This window comes from Colossoma macropomum, unplaced genomic scaffold (assembly GCF_904425465.1).
Source record: "Colossoma macropomum unplaced genomic scaffold, Colossoma_macropomum, whole genome shotgun sequence".
In the NCBI taxonomy this organism is placed as follows: domain Eukaryota; kingdom Metazoa; phylum Chordata; class Actinopteri; order Characiformes; family Serrasalmidae; genus Colossoma; species Colossoma macropomum.
This window is the reverse complement of record NW_023494804.1, coordinates 12526185-12552132: the sequence shown is the minus strand read 5'-3', so window position 1 is coordinate 12552132 and position 25948 is coordinate 12526185. Positions and strand designations below refer to the sequence as shown.

Here is a 25948-nt window from a genome sequence, read left to right as displayed (position 1 = left end):
CTAAACTTTCTAACTAGAATGTCTCAATAAGTTGTTTTAGGTTTGAGGTTAGAATACTGCCTGTAAGCAGTGGGAAGCAAGTTCATTATGTATTGAGGCCCCAAACTGCTAGACATACTCACACTATACATACCCCTCTAATATAATATACATCTTTGTATAAATGCTATATGGTCTGTCTTTTGAGCATGAAGTATATATATATGAAATATTCTTAACTTATCCCATACTCACTTGCACTCATTTTTAGCCATGTTAGCATTTTAGGTAGGGATGCACAATTAGTATAGGCCAAGATCAGCATCTGCAGACATGCAACTGGCAATTTGGCATATCTTTTGCAATTTTATAACATAAATAGCATGAGTCAGGTAAGTGCACTCATGCTGTATTTGAATGCTGCTGCTTCACCTATACCAAAATGTCATAGTATAATTAGAACTCACTGTGCTAAATAGTTAATAGTGTAAGCTAGTGTAGACTGTAAATACAGCCAATTTGGCTGTAAAGAAATCAGAATAATTATGGTTTACCTGAAAGTAGTTTTAATATGGCAGTAGATGTGGGTCTGTATTATATACTCACCCCTCCTGTCTCATAAAGAGGGTTGTCAAACTCGGTCTCCACAGTGATCTGGCTGTATGGGTGAGGGTACATGAGAGGCAGGCGCAGGTTGGAGTGATATCGACACCTGGTTCAGAAGAGGAGGATGAACAGTCATGTCATAACAACTCCCCAGCCAGAATATACACATTCAAGGAGGAAATGTAAACATGTTTTCTTAAACAAACAGGTTTCAAATCACATGGTAAAATCCTTTCTCAATTCTCATAGGATCAGTACAAAACACTGTTAGAAACTGTCTCAAGAGCAAATGCAATGTATCCAGTTGAAGCTCTTAAAAAGATCATAAAGACTTTACACTGTATCCAGATGAAGTTCTTTTAGAAGTATGCTGACCTTGTGAGATAAATGTAGGTGCCTCCAAGCAAGACAGACAGCAGCAGTACTAATATGAAAATGGCCAAAGCCATGCTTCCCCCATCTAGAGACGATTCTGCTGTAGCCTCTGCCACTAGAAGAATGTAACACATTAATAATGGTAAAAAAACAGAGCAGAGGTGAGAAATTCAGGTTCAGAAAGTAAAAAACATCCACAGCATTTTGTTCAAACTGCCTGGACAATACTGCTGCTGAACTGAGCTAACTAGGGAAGCCAGTAAGTTGGAACAATATCTTGGGAAGGATTTTTGTTTCTTGAACCTGAACTACTCACCTCTGGAACAGATAAATTACACCACATTAGTAAATACTTAAGAGATACTTCCTTTGAGTACTTCCTCTTGGAGAACACTGTGGCTCTTACAAGTAACTAACTAAAAAACCATATGGCCTCTTGATTGATGTTATCTATTATTTTGAAAAATGATCCTAGAATGAATACTAGCAATGATGGATTGTTAATTAATTGCAGGAATGGAGAGATTACAATAATGAGACTTACCTTCTAAAGCATGGTTGCTAGAGCATTCATGATTGGCTTAAAAAAAAACAAAAAAAGACATAAATCAATGGTACAGTAGAAAATACTGTTTACATGGTATAATGACGTGTATAACTGACTTTACCTCTACACAGGGGTAATGGTCCACTCCAAAATGAGGGATTCCCCAGGATGCACTTGATGGCGATCTCTCCAATGAGCTCGTAGCCCTGATAACACATGAAAGTCAGGGATTCTCCAGGCAGGTACAGCCTCTTAGACAAGATCTGATAGCCATTGTCTGGAAGACCAGGATTCTCACAAGAAACTGACTCTTCCGCTGGGGTGAATAGAGAGAGAGAGAGTGATAAAGCAAAAAGAGAAATAAAAAGGGGTAAATCTGAGGGCAGAAGAAGATATACTGGCACAAAAAACAAGCCAAAAGAGAAGTTGAAGAAATAATAAATGGTAGGGAAAACAAGTACAGAACAGAAGTGAACTTTTTAGAGTGAACTGAGTTCATATCAGGTACAAAGGGAAAAAAGGACTCATTTTTTTGCTTTAAAAACTTACAGACGCAGTGCGGCAGGCGGGAGGTCCACACGGGAGTTCCAGGCTCTCGACCATAACAGGTTAAAGTTGCACCGCCCTGCAGTATGTAACCTGGATTGCAGCTGTACTGAATGGTGGTACCCACCAGCAGTTTGGGGTCGGAGAGGGTTCGTACAGAGTGCTCAACGTGGCCTGGGTCTGTACAGTACATAACTGCCAGGAAAGACACAAACATGATATAACTGATGCAGCCATCCCAATATATCTTGGGCTGACTGGACAGGGATGTAATTATGAAAAAGCCAAATGTAAATACTCAAATAGTCAAACACTTCAAGAGGTCTTTTTAGACACACTGAAGACACAAATGAGCTAAATGTATGTTTCTTTAAGCCACCTATATATAACCCCATTTCCAAAAAAGTTGGGATGCTGTGCAAAGTGTAAATAAAAACTAAATGCAATGATATGCAAATCTTTTAAACCCCATATTTAATTGAAAATGTTGAAACTGAGAAATTTTAGTGTTTTTTGAAAAATATATGCCCATTTTGAATTTGATGCCAACAACATTTTCCAAAAAGTTGGGACGGGGCAACAAAAGGCTGGAAAAGCTTTGTAATGCTAAAAAAGTACATGGTGGTTAATTGGCAACAGGTCAGTAACACGATTGGGTATTTCTCAACGTAAAATAGCAAAGAACTTTTGCTTATCATCATCTACTTTACATAACAACATTAAAAGATTCAGAAAATCTGGAGAAATCTCTGTATGCAAGGGACAAGACCAAAAACCAGTATTTGCTGGCCATGATCTTTGGGCCCTCAGGCGGCACTGCAATAAAAATAGACATGATTCTGTAGAGGAAATTACTGCATTGGCTCAGGAACTCTTATAAAAACCACTGCCTGTGAACAGTTCATCACTGCATCCTCAAATGCAAAGAAGAAATCATATATAAACAGGATACAGAATTGCTGCCACCTTCTCTGGGCCCAAGCTCATTTAAAATAGACTGAGGTGAAGTGAAAAAGTGTCCTGTGGTCCTACGAATCAAAATTTGAAATTCTTTTTGGAAATCATGGACACTGTCCTCTGGGCTAATGACCACTCAGCTTGTTATCAGTGCACAGATCAAAAGCCAGTATTCAAGATGGTATAGGGGTGCATTAGCAGTACAGAAATTTCATAAACTGACTGGCAAAAGTAGCATTGTATGACAGTTGAGAAAAATTACCACCAAAAATGAACATATTGCTCAAACAATCTTGCATAATGGCACTATGTGTACTGTACAAAACTATTTCCAGGTAACTTAACTATCTACCCTTACTCCACTGCAACATGGATGTGTGTCATCAGACATATAGTGCAGTTTGTAAGTAATCTGACAGTTTTGTTTGGCTCTGAGGTTAAAGTGTAAAATTTCAGCTTTTTATTTGAGGACATTTTCATCTATACTGGATGATCCATTTAGGAATCACAGACACTTCTATACAGAGTCAGTGGAACATTGGTAATAAAGGACAAATTAACATAATCTTAAATAAATTTGTCATGATTCATGCTTTTTTTTGCAGTTGATGACTTACTGGTGTCTTCAGCTCCTAGACACTGCATATCTTCCCTGATTATGCTCTGCCAGGCCTGTAATGCTGCCTTTTTCAATTCTAATTTGTTTCAGGAGCTTTTTGCCTTCAGTAAGTGAAATGCATGCTCAGGGAGATTGACTTGGGTGCAAGGCAAGTCAGCCAGTTCCACTGGCAACAATTTAGATTAGATGGTTACCTTTTTTCTCCACATTTTCTTCATTCCTTCAACTCTGATATAGGTTAATCTTTGTCTCATTTGCACCTAAGACTGTGCCTCTACATCATCGTCTGTAACCTGGCCTTCCTGTTCTTGGCACAATTTGCGTCTTGTGCTGAACCCTCTGAGGTCATGGTGGTGACAAATCTATGCCTACATCTTTGATGATCAGATACAACTGTGGTTGTTAGCTCTCTTATGCAACTAATGATGCAAAAACACAGGTGGACTAGAAACAACAAAGAGGTCAACTGTCCAATTACTTACGGTTCAGAAATGAGCAGATTCTGTATGCTTCACCCAATAATTCAGTGCACACAAATTAAAGCTGGCAGTCCTCAATGTCATGGTCCAATTGTCTATTAGACTTACTTTTCTCACAGAAAGGTGGCTGGGTGCTCCAACTCAGGTCCAGCTGACAGGTCAGGGTCTCTTTTCCAACTAAATCATAGCCAGGGTCACACTGGTAGGTGATTCTTGCCCCCCGCACAAGCGCTGCGTGTGAGGTGGTCTTCCAGCCATTCTGGATTTCAGGAAGGTCCGGGCAGGAGTCGTTACGAGACACTTCTAAGATAAAGACAAGGCAATTCAGTCATCTTAACATTGATTACTAGAGAAACTGCTAAAATAATAGATATAGTAATTTGATTACTTCTTTCATATCAAAACCTTAAAAAAAAAAATTATCAGCTAGCTGCTCTTTATACAGTGTGAACACTGGACAGATGAGTGAGATGAATAGAGAAATGGTCCAAAATCTTGTTACATTAACATACGTAAAAGAATGTTTTTTCTTTCTCTTACAAAGTTATTATTTCAGAGATACAAGGTTTTATTTTGACAGAGACCGTTTATGGCACTGAAAGCTTTAAAAAATTATAAATTATAAATGATATTATTCTTTTTTATTGTTGGACATACTTGTGAAGTGCGAAAATCTTAATGCTCAATGTTAAAAGTACATAAATAAATACAGACAAAATGCAGGTCAAACTCACCAGGTAAACCTTAGAAAGGAGGATAAATGCCCATCAAACTTTTATAAATGACTAAAACACTCTGGTTAATTTGATACCAAGTTACCAGTAAAACTTTCTGTAGTGTCAAGGGTTTTTGTAAAAACAATTACTCACAGGTTTTTATTTGGAAAAAGGGGATTAGTAATAATGTAATGCTGGATTTACTATCTAGATGCAGCCAGTGTGTTTACACACAGTTTTTATTTAGTGGGCAAGTTGGGGCCCCAGCACAGGGAAATAAATGGTATATGTGTGCGAGTGATTGGTTACTGTAATCCACGGCTGTCCAAAGTATTCCCAGAGGGTCCATGAGTTTTTGAGGTCCATGAGACTTTTGATGTGGCCTGCCAGACAGTTACTATAACCCAGGGGTGTCCAATCTTATCCACAAAGGACCGGTGTGGCTGCAGGTTTTCACTGAAAACAAGTTGGAGCACACCTGATCCCACTTGTTTAATCGTTGGAATGAAAACCTGCAGCCACACCGGCCCTTTGTGGATAAGACTGGACACCGCTGCCATAACCCCATTCCCACACCCAATGAGAGAACAAACATGTTTTTCTATTATATACACTACTGTACAAAAGTCAGAGACCAACTTTATTTATTTAATTTTATACTAAAATAGAAATTTATTTTTCAGCATCAGACAGAAACAAGGAGACAACATATACTTAAAAATAACACAGAAGCCTCAACAACTAAAAATATTTTTTTTCAGTGTTTAGTGTATCCACCTTATTATGTTTATTACTTGTTATTAGTTTATTAAATCTTCTATAGTTTTATGGAGACTCACTTTCAGCTTTTCAAAAATATCTGCGGGGATATTTTTTCAAAGTTCAGTCTCAGAAGTTGGCTGCATTTTATGCTTCTCATGATCCAAGTAATCCTAAACACAAACAATGATGTTAAGCTCTGGGCTCTGGAGTGGCCCATTAGGTTCACAACACTAGCAGCTTCTTTTTTTGAGTCTGTCTATTTCCTTTTCTCAGCAACGGCTTCTTGACAGTCACACCTCATTTCAGATCAACAGCATTGAGTTGTCTTCTCACAGTGGAAGGTGGATATTTTCAGATCTGAAGCAAGAGTGGAGCTTGATTTTCTCCTTTCTCTCAGTGATGAAAGTACTTTTTATCTGATGTTGACATTTTCAGTGGTCTACCAGGTCTTGCATGGTTGTAAAGAGCCCAAATTTCTTAAAAGTTCCTTTAAAACTAAAGTTTCTTTAACTCTAGGTTTTGGAAACATTTATTTTTTCCAATTATACCCCCCTTCTCTCTCTTATAATCTAATCCCAACAGAAATGTATAACTTTTTTATGTATAACCATTTTGACTGGAAATTAAATGAAGGTTGATCTCTGACTTTTGCACAGTCTTGTATAACATTAAATTCTTATTTTTCTTTTTAAATTTTGTAAAAAAGGAGTGTAGTGTTACAAAATCTTTTTTTTTTTAATCCTTTTCAAAAAACATGATTTGAAACCTATCTACCTTCTTTATTTGCATACTGTTTTGTCTTTTTGGCCCTTGGCCCATCACAAACATAGCACTTAGGCCACCTGAGACAAAATGCTTGTGCGCCCCTGTTTTAATCCATTTGCTGTAAGGATTTGTGCGTGTATATGTGTGTAAAGTTGCTTTTGAGTGTGCAACCTCTTGAAGTAAAACAAAAACTGAATGTGAGAATGAGGGCAGAGATGAGAGTTTACAGAAAGGAAGAGATAAGAACTAGGCAGTGTGGAAAGAGAGGCCAAAGGAAATGTGCAAATGTGCAAAGGAAAGGGTGGCTGTAAATAATGTGGGTAGAGAGTGTTTTACAGGTTCAAACCAGTAGTCCCATTTCTCTGCTTTGAAACTGCTTTGTGCACGAAACATTTTCATTAAAAATTCTAATTTCAGAATAACAATTTAAATGAAAAGTGCAATCTTTGAAATTTTAACATTAATTTCAAACATTTTAGCATATGTCCTTCTTTTGCTTTGACAGCATGCACTCAAGCTGGCACATACTCCACAAATTTGTGCTTAAATGTAAGTAATGACCTAGAAAGAGTGCTGAATAATGAAGATGAAGATATTTCTTCATTACTTTTCTTCGTTTTAAATCTTTCAACATTCTAAAATGTTCTGTTGTTTATTTTCAAGTTTAAATTAAAAAATTCCAGATTTTTGTGTGGTCTAAGACTTCACAATACCACTTTGTATATAATGATATAATCACTACTCGTATCCCTGACGCTCTGTGTTTCAAAAACTCTGAAGCATTGAGTTATACAACTCTTCAGAGCAAACGTACTAACATTTTTCTATTATGGCATTTAAAAAGTGGCCACTGTGATTTACTAAAAAGGCACAATAGCCTTTTTAGTCTGTATTAAAAAGCACTGAAACACTCTTCAATGGTAGGGGACAATAGTGGCTATTTCTGTCTTTCAACGCTTCTCCTTTAAAAACTAGATTTCTCAATGCTGTTGTCACAATTATTTTGATATATAAAGAATATCTAACAGGCAGAAATTTGCAGAAAGACATTAAATGCATAGGAATATGTGGCATATTTGGATTGCCTTTAATCTTGATGAAACAAAGTTCTAACTCAAATAATTTCATTCTGAATGCGTGTACACACATGCACGTGTATAAACTAACCTGGGGATACATTTGGATCAGTTAAAGGAGACATTATCAATGCCTCTGAATGTAGCAGTGACATGTTATGTAAGATAAGATAAAACATAGTGCTCTTACCCATGTAGTTGATAATGAAGCCCTCTCCTTTGCCGAAGACCAAGCCAGCTGGGTCAGAATGGAAAGTGATGGTAAGGTCAGGGGTGGTAGAGGATAGCTTGAATGGGCTGGTGCCTCCCACATACTGGCCCAGGATGCGAGTGGTGACCTCATCCCCATCCAGGATGGTCAGCATATCGCTGTCACTAAGGTTCAGGCTGGAGAAAGAAAGAAAGAGAAAAAGAGATACATTCAAGTAGTTTAGTAACTCCTACAGCCTGAAAAACTGTAAATCTAAATAGGTTTGGCTGCATCAGATTAATTATAGCATTCATCTAGGTCTTAATGAGCTAGATGAGATGTGTTGGATCAGGGAAGACTTGACACTGTACTATATCCACAATAGGGGTGGGAAGTATGATGATATGTTAGCGTTATTGTGATAAATTACATCATCTCATTCTTTTCTGAGTATATTGCAGGTTGTCAGTACTTCTAGAACACTGGTCAGCTGCATGTTAGATAGAATTAAACCAAAAACCAATCAGAGCAAACACAACAACCAATATGCTTCAATATAATTTTTTTACAGCCTTTTTATAAATGGCACTGCTGTTTAGGTGGTGCATTCTGTCCATTTCAGCCTGTCCACAAGCATCTGAAAAAAACAAATATCGTAATGCATAAAGTGTACTGTGACAATCTTCGAGTCTTGAGGACTGTGATATTATGTTTTTGCCATCTTGTCTGCCTTTGGTCCACAGGAACCCTTAAACTAGGCTGTGTTTATTAACTATTTATCTATAACCAGACATTTCAAATCCATAAGTAAGGAAAATGGGAACCCACAGCTGCACGTCCAAAAGGACACGCTTGTCCTCACCGACGTGAATTCTCCAGCTGCAGTCCTCACCCTCACCATACCATTCAGGCCAGTTTGGGGATAGGATGACCCCACCAGGTCCAGACAGGTCACCCCCACACAGAGCTGTATAAAGAAAGCCAAAAGACTTACTGCTTAAGCATACTTCATTAACAGCTCATCAGTTTCCCTGTTTGATTGTTCTAGGCTGCTGTTTCAGTTATTGCCTTCCTCTGTTAATTCATCCAGTGTTTTTGTTGGGCATAATCAGAAAAAAAAGGTCACCACAAGCTGTGTTCTCCACAACTTACTTTCCAGTAATGGAAATGAGATCAAGTGAGTTTTACTGTTTAGCATTGTTGTAACTCTAGTCAAGAAAGCAGAAAGAAGAGAAGACAACCATTTACAATTCTAGCTCTTCACTACAGTGTGATTTTTAGTCCTTATGCATCATTTGGACCTTTTCGTGAAACTTCAGACTTAATCAGTTTTACTGTTTTTGATTTTTTCTAGTAATCATGACTCATAAATAAAGGCTCAGCCTCTATAATAAGGCAGAATGCAGGCGAGTACCCAAAAACCTGTGAAATTCGGATCATTCTATTTGCTTCCGTTAACCTAGCATCGATTAATCTACAACAAGTGCCCGCTTTACCTACAAGAGAGAGTTTTTTGAATATTAAGAGCTTTTTGAATATTAATAGGCCAGCCTCACTATCATATATATCAGCCCATCCATAGTTACATAGTACCTTGACTACCTTTTGAAGACAAGAAGTGTATAAAATATGAAGTTCTTGTCTGCAAAAATATCTCCCCCACAAAACACACTATATTTAAAAAAAACTGCCTGAAGGAAGCAAAATTGTCTGCCAGTGTGATGAGATAATAAGTACAAATATTTGGAAATGAGCTGCATAATCCTACATGCAGAGCACAAGATAAGATAATTGGTAATTAGTCTCATGGGAATAAGTGGTAGATTTATTGCCTCGATTCAAGATATTTACGCTCACTAAGACATGGCTTTCTGCACAGTGTATACCTTTACACAGAGGCTCTGTGTCATTCCAGTAGGGGTCTCGTGTGTTGATGCACTCAATCACAGGGGGGCCCTGCTCTAGAGAGTGCCCAGGGTCACAGGAGAACTGTACAACGGCCCCGACACCATAGGTCAGGTCAGTGGTGCTGAAGTTGCCATTCTGGATGTAGGGCTCATAGCAGTGGCCCTTCTCAAATGCTGCACAAGACAAAATTAACAGGAAAGTTATTTTATGATGCCTGAAATACCTAATTCTATGTCTAAAGCCGTTTTTATACAGGTAGTAGCTTAAACTGCTTTACAAACTAGTGAGAGTCCCTTACATTTATTTAATATTAGGTCAAAATGGCCATTACATTCAAGTTATTTACTTTTCAGGAGGTATTTATGAGGACAGTAGATAAAAGACAATCCACTTGCAATAGGGAGGAGAAAAGTCAAAGGAAAATTTAAAAAGGAGCACCTAACAACCAAACAAGACACCGAAAACTGTCACTATCAGGTAAATAGTACTTTAAGCTCTCATCTTTGAAAGACAAAAGAAGAGCAAACTCCACTCTTGCTTCAGATCTAAAAAAAAATCTACAGGTATTTCTGTCCATCCTTCCACTTTGAGAAGACAAATCTTCACAGCTACACATCTGATAGCTGTCAAGAAGCCGTTACTGAGAACTGGCAATGGACGAAAAAGAGGAAAATTTGCAAAGGAAAACAAAGACGCTGCTGGTGTTCTCAGAACTCTGGGGTGGACTAACCATCCCAGAGTCCAGACCTCAACATCATTGAATGTGTTTGGGATTATTTGGATCAGGAGAATTAGAAAATGCAATCAACTTCCTACACTGAACTTTAGAGGTGTCAAAAAATATTGCTGCAAACTGAAAAAACTCAAAGCAAGTCTCCCAAAAAGGATGAAAGGTGTAATAAAGGCAAAGTGTGGAGATATTTAATACTAAGAAATTAATATTATATTTAACTGTTGTAATTTTCTGTTAAATAAATGTCCTCTGCTGTTTTTCTGACACTAAAAAGTAGGACTTAAGGACAAAAGAGGGACTTTAACTTTTGAACAGTAGTACATTTAAAATATATGTTTTTCAAAACGTGTACTGAGCTCGACTGCTTAATAAACAGTGGAAATGAGTTCCACAGTTTATTCCCTTGAAACCAGTGAGATAAGATTTATTTCCACTACCACTTTATTAGAAACACCTTCATGTACTTTCACTTACTAGCTGCTTAATGAGCTTCAGCTACCCTTGACAGACAGCGTTTTTTGTTTGCTGTCCTATACTCCACTCATCATTGGTCAGTTTCTGACTTCAGGGCTAGTGCTGACCAAATATTGTTTGGGTGGTAGATTACTCTCAGCACAGCACAGACTTTGGCATGATAGTACCATGGTAATATCTGTGGTGCTGGTGTGTGTTTATCACGTTAGTGTCACTGCCTGGCTAAATGGTCCAACACCCAAAAATATCCTGCTAAGAGTGGCTGTGCGGCCAGAAACTGACCACGGATGAAAGGCTAGAGGATGGTTAACCCAAAGTGTGCATCAACAGAAGTGAGGTGCTGTATACCAGCAAGGTGTTGCTACAAGTGAGATGTCTCTAATAAAGTGGCCAGTAAAAGGTTATTGAAATTAAAATGAACTGAATTGATTTTGGTCGTTTAATTAAATGAACTGAATGATTTGATATGCCACATACAGAACTTTGCTTGTTATTATGGATACATGTTAAGAGTTAACCTACCCTCATAGCGGATGTTGAAGCCAGTGTTGTGGTTGTTTGGTTGGTCTGTTATAAACTGAATTCGGACTGCTGGGCCCTCACTTATGACTCCCTCGAATGGGATTGGACCGCGCTGACCAGAGTCAAAGAGAACCACAGAGCCAGCATCTAGACCACTCCACAAAACGAGTCTGCAGTAAAAAGGATGAAAAATAAAAGTACTAAAAAACAAAAATGCTTGATCTTTCTTTAGATATACACCAAGGTGACCAGTTGTAAGATAAATGCATGCACAGACATGTACACATTCACACTGACCTGTCTGTCGGTCCCAGAGCCATTCTCTCCAAATGGAGGTGTAGTCTCTGACCGCTGGGGGCCTCCAGGGACCAGGAGCAGCTGCGGTCCAGACTGCTGTTGTGTCCCGGGTGAGGCGAAGGGGATAAGACTCTGCCTACGGTGGCATTCTTCACTGTACCTCCACACAGAGCTGCATAGAGGGATATTTATGTTACAGTTGTATGCAAACGCATGGGCACCATGATCAAATTACATATTTTGTAAATTTATAAGCAAAAATAAGTACACATCATCTACGGAGATCAGATTTCTGCACATCTTAATGCACAACTACTGTATATTTACTGAATTTAGCATATTGGGGAAAATGAAACATAAAATGTGGCCTGTGCAAGAGTTATGTCACATTTCAAATTTTAGTTTTAATTTTTTTCTCAGATGTCAAACTATAAACAGAAATTGTGCAAGAATAATTTGCAGAAAAATGTCTGTAGAGGACAAAGTAACTTATCTTCACCAAGAAAATCTTAAAAAAAAAAACACATAACTAATAAAACCCATGACTAAGGCTGTTTAAACTTTTACTTATTACCTGGGAAATTACCCATAAACATAAAGTGATTTCTGTCTCAGATTTTATTATCAGGTTAGGGGTAGGCAATATAATGATATTGTGGTGTCTGCCATGGGCTGTGTTGCTGTGGGGAGCTTAAGGGGTGTGGCCATGCAAAGTGGCCACTGGAGCGCCATGCTCCCTGTGAATGAAGCACATTCACTATAGCTGTTGCTGTTTGTGTTAATGTGTTGCACAGCACTGCTAAATTGTGCCTGTTAAAGGTGGACTTTGTGTGCAAGTTTGTCCACTCTCCATGTGTGTTGGGATAGTGCTGGGCTGGGCATCTTGCTGGGCTGGGCATCTTGCACTATTGTGGAGAAATAGTGAATTTGAATTCCCATGATGCAGTTCAACAGAATATAACTAGCCCTGTTTAACTGGATGTTTTGTGAACATCAAATAATCAGAAAAAAATAAATCAGTCAATTGGCATAGGCAGTTTCTGACTCTCTCCTCTTTGTTTTCCTTTCTGTCCCTCTTACCTCTGCAGTTGGGCTCCCGCTGGCTCCACACTGGCAGGGAAGCATTGAGGCAGGTGAGCGTGGCTGCACCCTGCAAGTGGTAGCCCATGTGGCAGGAAAAATGCGCAGAGCCCCCTGGATGCAGATCCAGCACTGATACCTCCCCGAAGTGAGGTCGCCTGGGCAAGGCACAGCTTAGCCGGAACACTAGCCAGGAAAGGTTTGAATGTTTGTTTGTTGCATGAAGACAGGGAGGATATTAATGAATCATATCAACCAGCGCGCCTATCCACATGCATCTTCCTATGCAATTAAGGAACAGCTTGGCTGACTGACTAATGCACACAAAATCAATTTTGACAAAAAAAATAATATAACAAATTGGTGCGCAAGACAGCAATGGAAAAACTCTAAAATTAGTGGCACATGTGAGTCTAAGAGTACACTGCACAGCTAATGGACATGGCAGATCCTATCAGATAGATAATTGAGAAAATTAACCAACTGGGAAATAATGCAATTAAAAGTTGCATGGCAATGAAAGCTTAACAACTCTTTGGAAATTCTGTATGTACTCACACTGGTAATGAAGCTGGAACATGCCCATGCCTCCCTCAGGAGAGGAGCGGTAGAATACTAAGATCATGTTGGTCAGACTGCGGATCACCTGACCTTCCACCAACAGTGTCTGATTGGCAAGCACCAGCAAAGCCCCGCCCTCATCTACCCCTTTGATTGACAACTGCTCGCTTTCTGACAGGTTTACACTTTTGACCTATAAGATGAAGAACACAGTCCTTGAAGAACAATATCCTTCACTAAATAAAAATCAATATGACTAAAGAACAGCATGATCACAAGACTGGAAAATGTAGCTGCAGTCTTGCAAAAAGTGTAACTGTGCCAAATCAGTGAGAATGTTTTTAGAGTTGTAAAGGAGTAGTATGCAATTCTGGTATTTTAGAATAGGTAACAGATTACTTTGTACTACTGTATCTAAATTAGAAAAAAATATATATTGCAAAAGAAAAAAACAACTTTCTATGAAGAGAACTAATGGAGCTACAAGCTAATTAAGCTCCAGCCCCCCCCCCGGTACATTACTTATCTTATTTAAGGCTTTGTGAATTTGTGCTCTTTGAATTAAAGAAATGTTACAAATGAAAACTGACAATCAGTTCATAAAGCTCTATTTAACTCAAACTACTGGAGTACTGAAGGGAAAAGTCTGAATAAAGTATAAAGTGTACTTGGTCTCGTTAGGCATTTTTAAACCTCTTTTTGTGGTTTAGCTCATGGTGTAGCTTGTGGATGATGCGCATTAATACACTGGACAATTATCCTTGGAAAAACACATTTTTTCATAATTTTTGATATGATATCTGCTGGAGTGTAATTTTTTTTCTTTTAACATTCAGTAACATTAAAATCATTTTCATGTGTTGAGAACGTATTACATTTTACTTATTTAGTATTAATGAGAATGCAATGTTAGTGTCTAGAAGTCATTTCTGCCATCTTTTGGTCAGCATACTAATTGATTTGGAAACATATGTATATATATATTTGATTTTAAAAATCAGGTCCATTTTATGTGAGAAAAGTGAATCAAACATTGCTCTCTGTAGAGGGTTAAATGTTCATATTGTTTAGGCCCTAACATTAAGTGTTGAGCAGTGCTTGTTCTAGTGATCCAGTCTCATGAGACTAGTTCATTTGCACAGTACGTTAACTGCCAATATCATAAACCCTACATGTGGGAGGGTGACAGGCACACACACATCCTATTCCTCCCACTAGGGCTGTGGATTAGAGTGGTAATTGGAGATTATGTTGCGGTGTGAGAGATCGGCAAGGGGAGAGCTGGTGCAGACACAGTGTTATGGCAGGTTGGCAGGCACCATGTGGATACCTCTCATTAACATCTGTTTGTGTGGCAGTGGCTCTCAGGGAACACTGCTGTGCTGCTGAGTGCAAATGACCAGAAATACATGCACAGCATGCAGTAAACACAACACCCACTAGAGGTCACATCCAACTCAGTGTAGCAGGTTGCACCAGTCCGCCACCTGTGGCCAAGTAGAATTGTGAGAAATGTGATTGCTAAGAGATCAAAAGCTTATTAAAGTCTACGATAGGAACCAACCTTTGAATTGCCCAGTGGGCTCTGTGATGTAGCACCTAATATTGCAAATGAACACTCAAATTCAGTTAAACACCGCAAACACCCAATGGGTAATGTGATGGAGAGCTGCACATTGTGATTGGATATTAAAATTTCATTGTCTATAGGGGATATATAAATTGATGAAGGGTGATTAAATCATGCTTATTCTATTACAATATGCACAACCTTTCCATATGGTACCTGAGTAAACCACCAGTGCACTGGAATTAATGGTGTAACATCAGAAAAAATGCAGCAGAAATTGTCTAAACTGAAAATTGGAGATTATAGGATGTTTTAAAACATGCCTGCAGTTCCACTCCATAGCCTGTGTACACTGTCACTGTATACGTGCACTGCAGGAAAGCTCCGTCTGGAAGCGGGGGATCGTCCGATGAATCGATGTAGCCCTCTGGGTCTGAGAAATTGATCATGCAGCTTGATGCAGCTGAGAAGAGATGAGGGCATTCAACATTAAAGCAAGATGTGTTTACATAATTTAACAAAAAATGAAAAAAAAAACTGTCAAATATATGTGCAGCTGCAGAGAGTATTAATAAAATATGTCATGAGGGTATGAAGAGGCTAGCGATCAGAAAATCCAAGTCCAAAGAAATGAGAAGGACTTCAAAAGGTCTACTTCAATCCCCATAACATCACAAATAACACAACCACACATAACACCACAATAACACAAATAAGATCAATTGCGATACAAAACCAGGTTCTGCCAAGCGCTAGCCATGTGTGCACAGACCCCTCCTGGACACAGTGCATTCTTTGGGTGTAGAAGCCTTAGTATTGTGTCTTGCATAGTGTGCTATACTAGGAGTAGGAGCCATTTCAGATTCAGCCCTGGTGTATTTGTTGTTCTAATCATATGAACCTGATTTTCCCATTTAGATGCTCCTGAGGCCTTAATGAACTGAAACATTTACAGTATTAGTTTGTGAAAAATTAAAAACTTATAAAGTCAGTGTAAGAAGTTGTTATAAACAAAGACTTTAAAGGCCAGTCCCATATAACAGTCATGTCAAACTGGGCACATTCTGGGCCACAGCTGTGCAGAGATTAGCTTTATCCCTAGTCCAAAGTTGACCAACTGGAAAATAATGCAGTTAAAAGTTGCATGGCAATGAAAGCTTAACAACTTTAATTCAATTCATAAAGGCCTTGCTAATTAGCTGATGAGTTGAATCAGGTGGGTTTAATGAGGCAGAGGAACACTGAAGTCTGCTGCCTTACCAAGACTGGAGTCTGACACATTATGCCTTATAAAATGTTAGAATAGAAGTACATCACTGCAAACTATTGCTGTGGTACTTTTCTCCGAGGGGGAACTCATTTACGCATTCATGTGGTTTAAGAGAGGTAAACAGAACACTGAGGTTGTAAAATGGGTGTTGTACTTTATTAGCTAGCTGACATCTATTATTTTTTTTATTTCGTTTTGAACTCATATGATGCAGAAATAAAACTTGAGGTTAATTGAACATGTTTAAAATTCACTTTACTATTACCATTTACTATATTTGTACACTATCTGATTGCTTTCTGTTGTTTGACTGTTCGCTTCTGTCCTCTGGCATGATGAAAATAGCATCAATGTCAGAACTTGGCAAAGTCATGCAGCTCTGAAAATTTCTTCACCCAATTTTGAAGGGTGTTCATGTGGTGTCTCCTGGTAGGACACTCATTTTTCCAATTTTGGAAAAAAACATCTATAACATCCATAAACATTTTGCATTGTGTTGGCTGTTGACAAATTGAATTCACTGTGAAATATTTTTTAAACTTCCATACTATGTAGAGCACAACCTTGTACAATATCAGCTTCTCTGAAATCCATCCTCTTTAGTGTTGGCCAGTATTGATCAAATTCAACATCAAATATCCAAATATGTGACAGTATCACAGTGTCTGATGATACTTACGTTTGTATTAATACAGTAAATGGATTCATGTTTCCTGAGTATTGCTAGACTATGTTAAAAGGATGCCTTAGAGACCTTATCTGGCTTGTTTTATTTGAACTGTACTGCTTTGCTTCTCAAAATATACTAAATGGAACCTTGCCTGTTACGTGTAACCTGTAAATGTTAACCAGAAACAAATTAGATTTTAGAAAGGAAATCAGAAGGAAAAATTACTCTTTATTTAGTTTTATGCATTTTAACTGTGTTTAAATCAATGTGAAGCACCGAGCATATGACAAAAATTACAGTTAAGTATGTTTTTGGGTTGGTTTCCCAGACCCAGATTAAGCCAAAGCTAAATGAGATTTTTAATAGCGAAACATCATTAACAAAGCAGTTTAGTGCAAGAGTACACTTAACCTATGTCCACGAAACTGGTCCTTTGTTCCATACAGCTAAAACTAAAAATCAATAATGTTGTTTTACACCGCACCAGTATAGACAATATATTACCCAGCACTAATATCTTTATAACCTACTTTAAAATGTTTGTGCTTACCTGAGGGGAGGACATCTGGCTCTGTCTCTTTGTCCATAGTTGTAGTGACTATGGTGGTGGTGGAAGGTTCATTTTCCTTAGCAGCTTGTGTCGCCATGGCTGGACCATCAGTGCTGCGTACTGGAGGACGTTCGGGTGCCTCAGAGAGAACTTCGGCCACAGGAAGCTGAGTGGGGTGTTGAGCTTCACTGTGTGCAGGCAGCATCTTCCTCAGAAGCTGCTGCTGCTCAGGGGATAGAGCTCCAGCCCTTGGCCCACTGCCCAGACCCTTCCTCAGCACGGGCATCAGCTCAGCAGGCAGCGCAGTGGGGAGCTCCACACCCTTCTGAGCCAAAAGCTGGTCCTTATGAGCCAGGACTGAGTCCAGGAGGTCCTCTCCCATGGAGACAGCCCCTCCATGGCTTTCTCTGGGAGCTTCACCCTGGAACACTGGAGGTAACGAGGCTGAAGGAGTCACACCAATCTCATCTAGAGACAAAAATAAGTGAGGAAATTAAAGCTGGCAATGGCATGATACCACCGCTATCAGCTGATAGCAATACTGATTCTATATTTGTTACTTCAAAATCTAATCAGCTTTAAAATGAACTATTGTGAAAGGAGGCACTTCTTTTAAGATGACAATCTAAAAGTTCCATGCTCAAACTGCTCAAACGCCTAATGACTGCTGGGATAGGCTCCGGAACCCCCCCGTGATCCAGGTGGATAAGCAGCTTAAAAAATGTGTGTATGTGTGTATTATAATAGCTAACTATTTATCATTCTTATGTTTACATAAGGCTGGGAATGCACGTAACGGCATTACTGGATTCAATTACAGTTAGATTAAAAACAATGAAAAAAAAATCAGGTTACAGATGAAACTGTGTGGTATTTTATAGGATTACTAGCATTACTGATTACAGTAAAGCCACTCTTATTTCCTTGTCTGTGTTTGTTTCTGTGTCTACTATATGCAGACTTTGTCATGGTTTCGATAAACTTTCACAAAACACACCACAACAATGTGGTTTCTATGATAACGACAACAATTTACAACTAATAAAGTTAAGCTACACTATTCATGTGATAAATTTCACATTTCTACCACAGTTTCTTTTGTTAATATTGACTGAGAGTGAACTGTATTACAACTCTATTTCCAAAAAAGTTGGGACGCTGTGCAAATGTAAATAAAAACAAAATTCAATGATGTGCAATTTCATGCCAGCAACACGTTCCAAAAAAGTTGGGACGGGGGCATGTTTACCACTGTGTTTCATCACCTCTTCTTTAAACAAAACTCTGTAAGTGTTTGGGAACTGAGGAGACCAACTGCTGTAGTTTTGAAAGTGAAATGTTTTTCAATTTTTGCTTAACATAGGATTTTAGCTGCTTAACAGTTCAGGGGCTCCTTTGTTGTATTTTTCATTTATAATTCATAATATGCCAAATGTTTTCAATGGGTAACAGGTCTGGACTACAGGTGTTGTAATAAATGTGGTTTGACGTTGTCTTGCTGAAATAAGCAAGGCCTTCCCTAAAATAGATGTTGTCTGGAAGGCAGCATATGCTGCCAAAACATATATATATATATGAATGATACATATATATATATATATATATATATATATGTATATGTATCATTCAGCATTAATGGCGCCTTCACAGATGTGCCAGTCACCCATGCCATGTGCACTAATGCACCCCTATACCATCATGAATACTGGCTTTTGGACTGTGCACTGATAACAAGCTGAGTGGTCTTTAGCGTAGAGGACACAGCGTCCGTGATTTCCAAAAAGAATTTCAAATTTTGATTTGTTGGACCACAGCACACTTTTCCACTTCACCTCAGTCCATTTTAAATGAGCTTGGGCCCAGAGAAGGTGGCGGCATTTCTAGATCCTGTTTATATATGATTTCATCTTTGCGTTTTAGAGTTTTAATTAATTAGCATTTGTGGATGCAGTGATGAACTGTTTTTACAGTGTTTTTCAGAAGTTTTTCTGAGCCCATGCAGTGATTTCCATTACAGAATCATACCTGCTTTTAATGCAGTGCCACCTGAGGGCCCAAAGATCACGGCCAGCAAATACTGGTTTTCAGCCTTGTCCCTTGCATATAGAGATTTCTCCAGAGTCTCTGAATCTATTAATGTTATTATGTACTGTAGATGATGAAAAGCAAAAGTTCTTTGCTATTTTATGTTGAGAAACGTTATTCTTGAACTGTTGCTATTTGAAAGTGCAGTCTTTCACAGAGTGGTGAACCCCTCCTCATCTTTACTTCTGAAAGACTCTCTTGGGTATTTTATACCCAATCCTGTTATTGACCTGTTGATAATTAACCACCAGGTATTTTTTTAGCATTACACTACTTTGCCTTTTGTTGCCCCCGTCCCAACCTTTTTGAAATGTGTTGCTGGCATCAAATTCAAAATGGGCATATATTTTTCAAAAAATAATAAAATTTCTCATTTTCAACATTTGACATGTTGTCTTTTCAATGAAATATAGGGTTTAATTTATCTTTACATTATTGCATTTAGTTTCTTTTTACATTTTTCACAGCATCCCAACAATTTTTTGGAAATGGGGTTGTATAATGGTTTAAAATTGAGTTGAGATAAATAACTTTTCATATGACACAGACAATGAGCCAAACTGAAAACATGTAGCATGTAGCCATATCTGATATGCCCATATCAGCCTATATCAACTGAAACATGTAAACAACCTGCTCAGATAGGAATTCTATGTGATTCCTGTGAGTGTAGTTTAAAGGGTTACTTTGGTTACTTTGCAGGAAAAAAAGGCATGTATATATATGCCTTAGTCAAATACCTGATTAATTGCACCCAAATATTTAATGATATTTTCAAATGGATGTACAAACAGCATACATAAAGAACATACAACTATTGTCTTTTCTCTTGTCTTTATTGGTCATATTGGTGCCATCTCTAATTAACACAAAACACAGCCATTTTAATTCTTTCTTTGTTCAAACTCTAAAAGCTGCTGTACAGTTATGTTCTGTTGCTAATGCTAATGTTTACCATGTTGCTTGCTGCTGTTTTCATGTAAGATGTTCCTTATTTTTTCATGTTTTGCTATGTTTGATTCTGATGATTTCTGTGCATAGACTCTGATCTTGAGTTTCTTTTAGCAGTTTGATAAATAAAGTTTTATTATTATTAATATCATTATTATCATGTTTATTATTATATAAAATCTTTTCAGATTGTATTGTGTACAGACTATTTCCTCACTACAGTGACAGACAAGGTCTCATAATCGCATCAGGATAATTATATAATTATCTTTTGCAGAAATGAGCTGCAGTAATTCAAAAGGGAAATGCGATTCTGCAGCAAGTCGCCACCACACCATGGGTCAGGCATTGAGTTACATGGCAGAAGCTGAAGGAGATTAGAGTTTTGCGAGGGTTGGGAAGTCCAGGGGGCATCTAGGCCTTCACGGCACTATTTTAGCTCTGTCCGGCTCAGCCAAGCCAAGCCAGTTCTCTCTCTCTCTCTCTCTCTCTCTCTCTCTCTCTCTCTCTCTCTCTCTCTCGCCCACAGCCTTTCAGAGGGGGATGGGATGAAACACAAATGAAGCATGTCGGAAAAGTGACAGAGAGACAGAAATGCGTAGACACGCAGGTTCCCACGCATGCTAATATTCCATCCTTGGCTTCCTGCACAGCATAAACTCCTGCAGAAAAAAAGCCTACAAAACTCACTTTTTTGGCTGATAAAATGTGAATGAATCAGTCATTACTCTTCACACACATATAGAGTGGAATGGAAACTCAAAGCTACAATTGCAGTTCCCCCTAGCATTTCTGAATTATGGCCTCAATATATATGCAGTTAGATACATCTATAGGTCATGCCTTTGCATGAAAGGAAATGTTATAACAGCAGAATTATATAACAAGAACTACAGCTCATACATTCCACCACCCACTGAAAACTGTTGATTACAAAGAAATGGAGCAATTCCAAGGACAAAGACACTCAAGAATACACATATTTTAAACAACATCAACACATTAACATGTCCATAATTAACTTAAGGTGGTGAAATAGCACTTCTGTGCTTCAGTGGCTGTTTAAGATTGATAGCTTGCATACCTCAAGGTGAAAAAAAGAGGCTCATCAATTAAATTACATTGGAAGAAAAAGCAATTAGTCTGAGATGTGATAGAGTGCTGTCTGGGGACAACTTCCAGCAGCCAGACACAAGATGAAGCTGGACCAGTCTAAAATGGTGTATTTAAGAGACTGTGTGATTTGTTCTATGTTAATAGTAGTAACTGCATATTGTATGAAAATACTGTACACGTTCAGTACGTCACTGTACCACATTATAGAAATTTGCTAATTTTAAATGCTCTTTTTATGTTCAAAGAACGTATGCATCCACTTCATGATCACAACAAAGTTCAAGCTCTTAAATTAGACATACAAAGTAAATAATGTTATTTATGTGCCTGTTACAAGCTTGAAATGCTGTATTTAAACTAGAGCTGACATTAAAAGCCTGTATAGCGCCAAGCTAGCCCTGCTAGTTTGACGTTAACGGGCATTAAGTAGCTACCATGGTGAAAATACAAGGAGCGTTGCCTTATTTTTTTACGTGAACACTGTGCGTCGACATTATGGCTGAAATATTTAAGAAACGTAATTGATGTTCGTTACCGTTTTTTAGCAACATTAAAGAAGTGTTCTTACACTTTCACCACATAGTTACTTTATATGGAACAATAAGGATGTTTTGTCAGTGGTCCCATAATAATACCACAGTAGTTGATCAGTTATGTAATTCTTATTGTTTTCTTATCACCTATGTACAGAGCCCTCCTGGTGACACGCGTATAAATAAAAAAATTATATTGCTAAAAAAATGCTTAATTATCTCGTTCCCATACCTTACCAAGTCGTGGCCACACATTGGGATCTTGTTTCCACATGTTAATATGGCATGGCCGCGACTTAGGAAGGCATGGGATGAGATAATTAAGTCGTGACCATGACTTTGTAAGGCGTGGGAACAAGATCATGTCTTATTAAGCTGTGGTCAAGGCTTGATTATCTCATTCCCATGCCTTACTAAGTCGTGGCCATATCTTAATTATCTTGTCCCCACGCCTTAATAAGTTGTGCATTATTTTTTTTTATATTGGATGTCACCAGCAGGGCTCTTTACCTATGAGGAGTTTTTGTCTCAGTACAATCTACTTGTAACACCGAGTGATTATACAAAGGTATTTTATGCAATAACCTCCAAAGTATAATGCTGTTCAGACAGCAACCAAGATTACATGACCAACAGTTACCTCATCTTACATCATATTAAAATATTAAAACAGTTCATTCCATAGCAACTACCCAGAGACAGTTACTTATTTTGGCATTGTTAATACTGAAAAAAGTTTGCAAAACCACAGTGCCTTTATTGTTCATAACATTGATTTAAAGTTTTGTTTATTGTGTATTATTTGGTCTTTTGGAAAATCAGAGCTAAATGTGCACGCGTGATAAATCTTATACTTTTATTGGCTAGGTTTTATATTTATAAGTGTAAAAGCCCTATTTTTGTTGCCTTCGAAAGGGAGATGAGAGATTATATTGAATTAATCCAGCCCTCTTTAAAACAAAATGCTCTAAAAACTGTTAAAGCATGTGTGTACTTCAAGATTTTTGTATAGTTATGTATAACCCCCTAACAAATTTATGTATGTTTACACTGTTATATGCATTTTTTGTGCATATGATGATGTGTACTATGCTTGGCCCTCAATAAAAAAAGAAAGAGTGCTTACTTTTTTAACTATTGTTAAAAAGTAGTCACCAGAACTGGTGACCACATTTAGAACAAAATTCGCCTTTAATTGGATAGAACTTTTTTGGGCTTCTACACTCAACATCTACAAATGTTAAAACAAAATACCTCTTTGGAATTTTGAGTGCAGCTGCTAGAAAAGCAATTACAAAGAAATGGCTTAAGCCACATACCCCATCCCTAGAGGACTGGTATAATATTATCTATGAAATCTTTGTAATGGAAAGACCCACCTTCTCCATAAGACTCCAGGAAGCTAAATTTGAGAATACTGGGAGAACTGGACAATGTATATTACCCCGAAATGCCCCTCTTTTGTCTGAATGTGTTTGAAAAAAGAAAGAGTGCTTATTTTTTTAACTATTATTTAGTCCCATTAAATGTCTCTTAGGCGATTGGAACAAAGTGCAGGTTGCGGCTGTCAGTACAGCAGAGCGAAGATGAAATTTTGGCAAGAACAGCAAAGATACGTAGGTTAAATGTTAAAATATGTGCCCATAAAATGCAACCAGATGACAAAAGGCCAGTTGAATAAGTTGGCTCCTAACAGTCTTGCTTTAACTGGTTTACACATTTTAGTCTCTTTATAAGTGGCTTATACCCTCAAAGCAGGCTGAGCAGGTAGCAGAAAGCTAACTGCCTACCAGGCTTACACTACAATATTAAAAGACAGATCAAGTTCAAGCCCTTAACTGAGACATGCAAAATAAAGAATGTTACTTGCCTGCTACAAGCTTGAAATGCCTTTATGGAGTTAGCTAGCTAGCTACCGTAGTGAAAATACAAAGACTGTTAGCTACCGGTGCGCTGGTTAAAGAAAAAAAAAGATTTCTACATTATAAACTGCTGTGTAATTGCACTACTTTATAGTTCGCTGCTTGTACCTGAATCTCATGTAAAAAAACATAGAAGTTTAAATGAAATTACTTTTTAGTGTGAATAATTAGTGTAGTCTATAAACAGGATCCTCTGACTGAAGCATTTCTCTCACATAGGTTATGGTTTCTGTTGACAGGTAAGCTACAAACATAGCACACAGGTATTTGAACATCCCAAAGAATAAGTGTAAAAAGACAACAGATTGCTTAAAATGTACACAAGCGGTGCTGGTTTGATTTGTGTGAAGCTTGCATTCTTGCAGACAATCTTGATACTGTATTGTAGTTTTTGAACAGGTAGGATGATGACTGCACTGCTGTCAGGCTATAGCCTAATATGAAGACACTGTGGGACACAGCACATTTGGAAATGTAACCTGACCCTACCTACTTTTGTTTTGCCTGAAAGGCAAATAGCCCATCCAACGAAGTTGCTCTGGCACAGGGGCTTGGTCTTGGTGCCACTTTACAAACTAACTTAGCATCAACTCCTACCTCAAATCAAACCACATAGGCCAAGCAGGGATGTCCCTGTTAACATGTTCATTTCTAAACTTGCCAACGAGTAATTCTTATGAATTGGTTATCTTTAATCACTCAAAGCCTGTCCTGAAGTCCACATTTATGGTTTGTGTGGAAATAAATCATGTACTTCCAAATTTAGCAAAAAGTGAACAAGCGCTTGTTAAGACTATAAATATTAGGATATGTATTTTGGGACAGCCAGTAGCAGAAATTCTCTCCACTTCAAAATATTCTCTAAAGGTCTTGTGATGTTTATGTCATTATCACAGCAAATTGAATGTTTCTTTCTCGAGATCATGAGTTATTTATATAATTCTCACAACATAATGGATGTTGTTTTATTGAGAGATTATCCGTTATGTTGTGATCATGGCATAAATATGTTAAGATCATGACAAAACAACAATCATTGTGTTGTGTTAGTAATATTAATAATCATGAAAACAGCAAACAAACAAACAAAAAAAAAAAAACATGCAAATCCATGGCTCTTTAGGGCTTCCGGAGTAATTGGACACTTACTAGAAACAACATTGGAGCACAAACAAGTACAGAAAACCACAAGTGTGGATTTCAGATAAGCCAACTATCTAATTTGATTTGAAACAAAGCAAACTGTTCAGTAAACTGAACTGAACCCATTTTAATTAATACCAAATGACACCATACAAAAAGAGTGCAGGAAACTAAAATCCTCATCAATTAGGAGTATTATTGGTACGAAACAAACAAACAAAATACAGAAAAGCCAGAACCAGGAACAAATCCAACATAGGCTAGGCTAGGCTGTATTGTTCAAGCCTAATTCACTGCTAGTAGGTTGGTCATGTTCCTCCAAACCAACCTGACACGTTGGGCTAACTTATACATTATTTTGCTTAGTGTGCAGCTTTACATTAATCGTCCTGAAATTCCTATACTGGGGTTTGGTAAATTGGCATAAACCAACAACATAAAATCAGAAATTTGGGGTATACGCCCAGCACTCTTCTGTGAGTCATGTGCTCATCTCTTGACTAGCGCACAACAATTCAAAGCATTTTTCTCCAGATCTATTTCCCAGTGCTCCCCAACTGTCTGAATCGCTGTTTTACACTGGTTGCTACTTATTTTTAGCAAGTGGGTCAGACAAAGCCAACGCCATCTGACTTGAAACTCCAGCACTTCTCACACTGGGGGAGACTGTGGTTACTTAGGATTTGAATCATTATTCACACCTTTTATCTTTCCAAAGGGGGGGCATAAAGCCAGGGCGAATGAAGACTGATGTAAATTGTCTGAAAAAAATCCATGCATAGCCATGATCCTGCCTTAGTGTCAAAGAGATTTATACTGGGCCCTGACTCTCCTGACAAAAAACCTCAAAAAGCGCAGTCGTGGAAATCACTACGGCTAATATCCTCCTCTACTTTGAATGACAAATGAACTATTCCGCCCGTTTGGAAATTGCTCGTGTCAAGCA

At 38.1% G+C, this 25948-nt stretch overlaps 1 protein-coding gene across 1 annotated transcript in view; it reads right to left on the bottom strand.

Annotated features, from left to right (window-relative positions):
• LOC118824323 (seizure 6-like protein) overlaps positions 1 to 25948 on the bottom strand; it is a 44183-nt gene that overhangs the window by 2295 nt on the left and 15940 nt on the right. Inside the window, exons 2-16 of the mRNA XM_036594384.1 lie at positions 17253 to 17720; positions 15086 to 15225; positions 13190 to 13385; positions 12632 to 12817; positions 11552 to 11723; positions 11255 to 11424; positions 9504 to 9698; positions 8446 to 8584; positions 7618 to 7814; positions 4217 to 4411; positions 2057 to 2248; positions 1629 to 1823; positions 1505 to 1540; positions 961 to 1075; positions 586 to 691 (exon numbers count right to left, since the gene is read on the bottom strand). Coding sequence (XP_036450277.1) covers positions 586 to 691; positions 961 to 1075; positions 1505 to 1540; positions 1629 to 1823; positions 2057 to 2248; positions 4217 to 4411; positions 7618 to 7814; positions 8446 to 8584; positions 9504 to 9698; positions 11255 to 11424; positions 11552 to 11723; positions 12632 to 12817; positions 13190 to 13385; positions 15086 to 15225; positions 17253 to 17720 — 2702 coding nt within the window. The remainder of the gene's footprint in view (positions 1 to 585; positions 692 to 960; positions 1076 to 1504; positions 1541 to 1628; positions 1824 to 2056; positions 2249 to 4216; positions 4412 to 7617; positions 7815 to 8445; positions 8585 to 9503; positions 9699 to 11254; positions 11425 to 11551; positions 11724 to 12631; positions 12818 to 13189; positions 13386 to 15085; positions 15226 to 17252; positions 17721 to 25948) is intronic.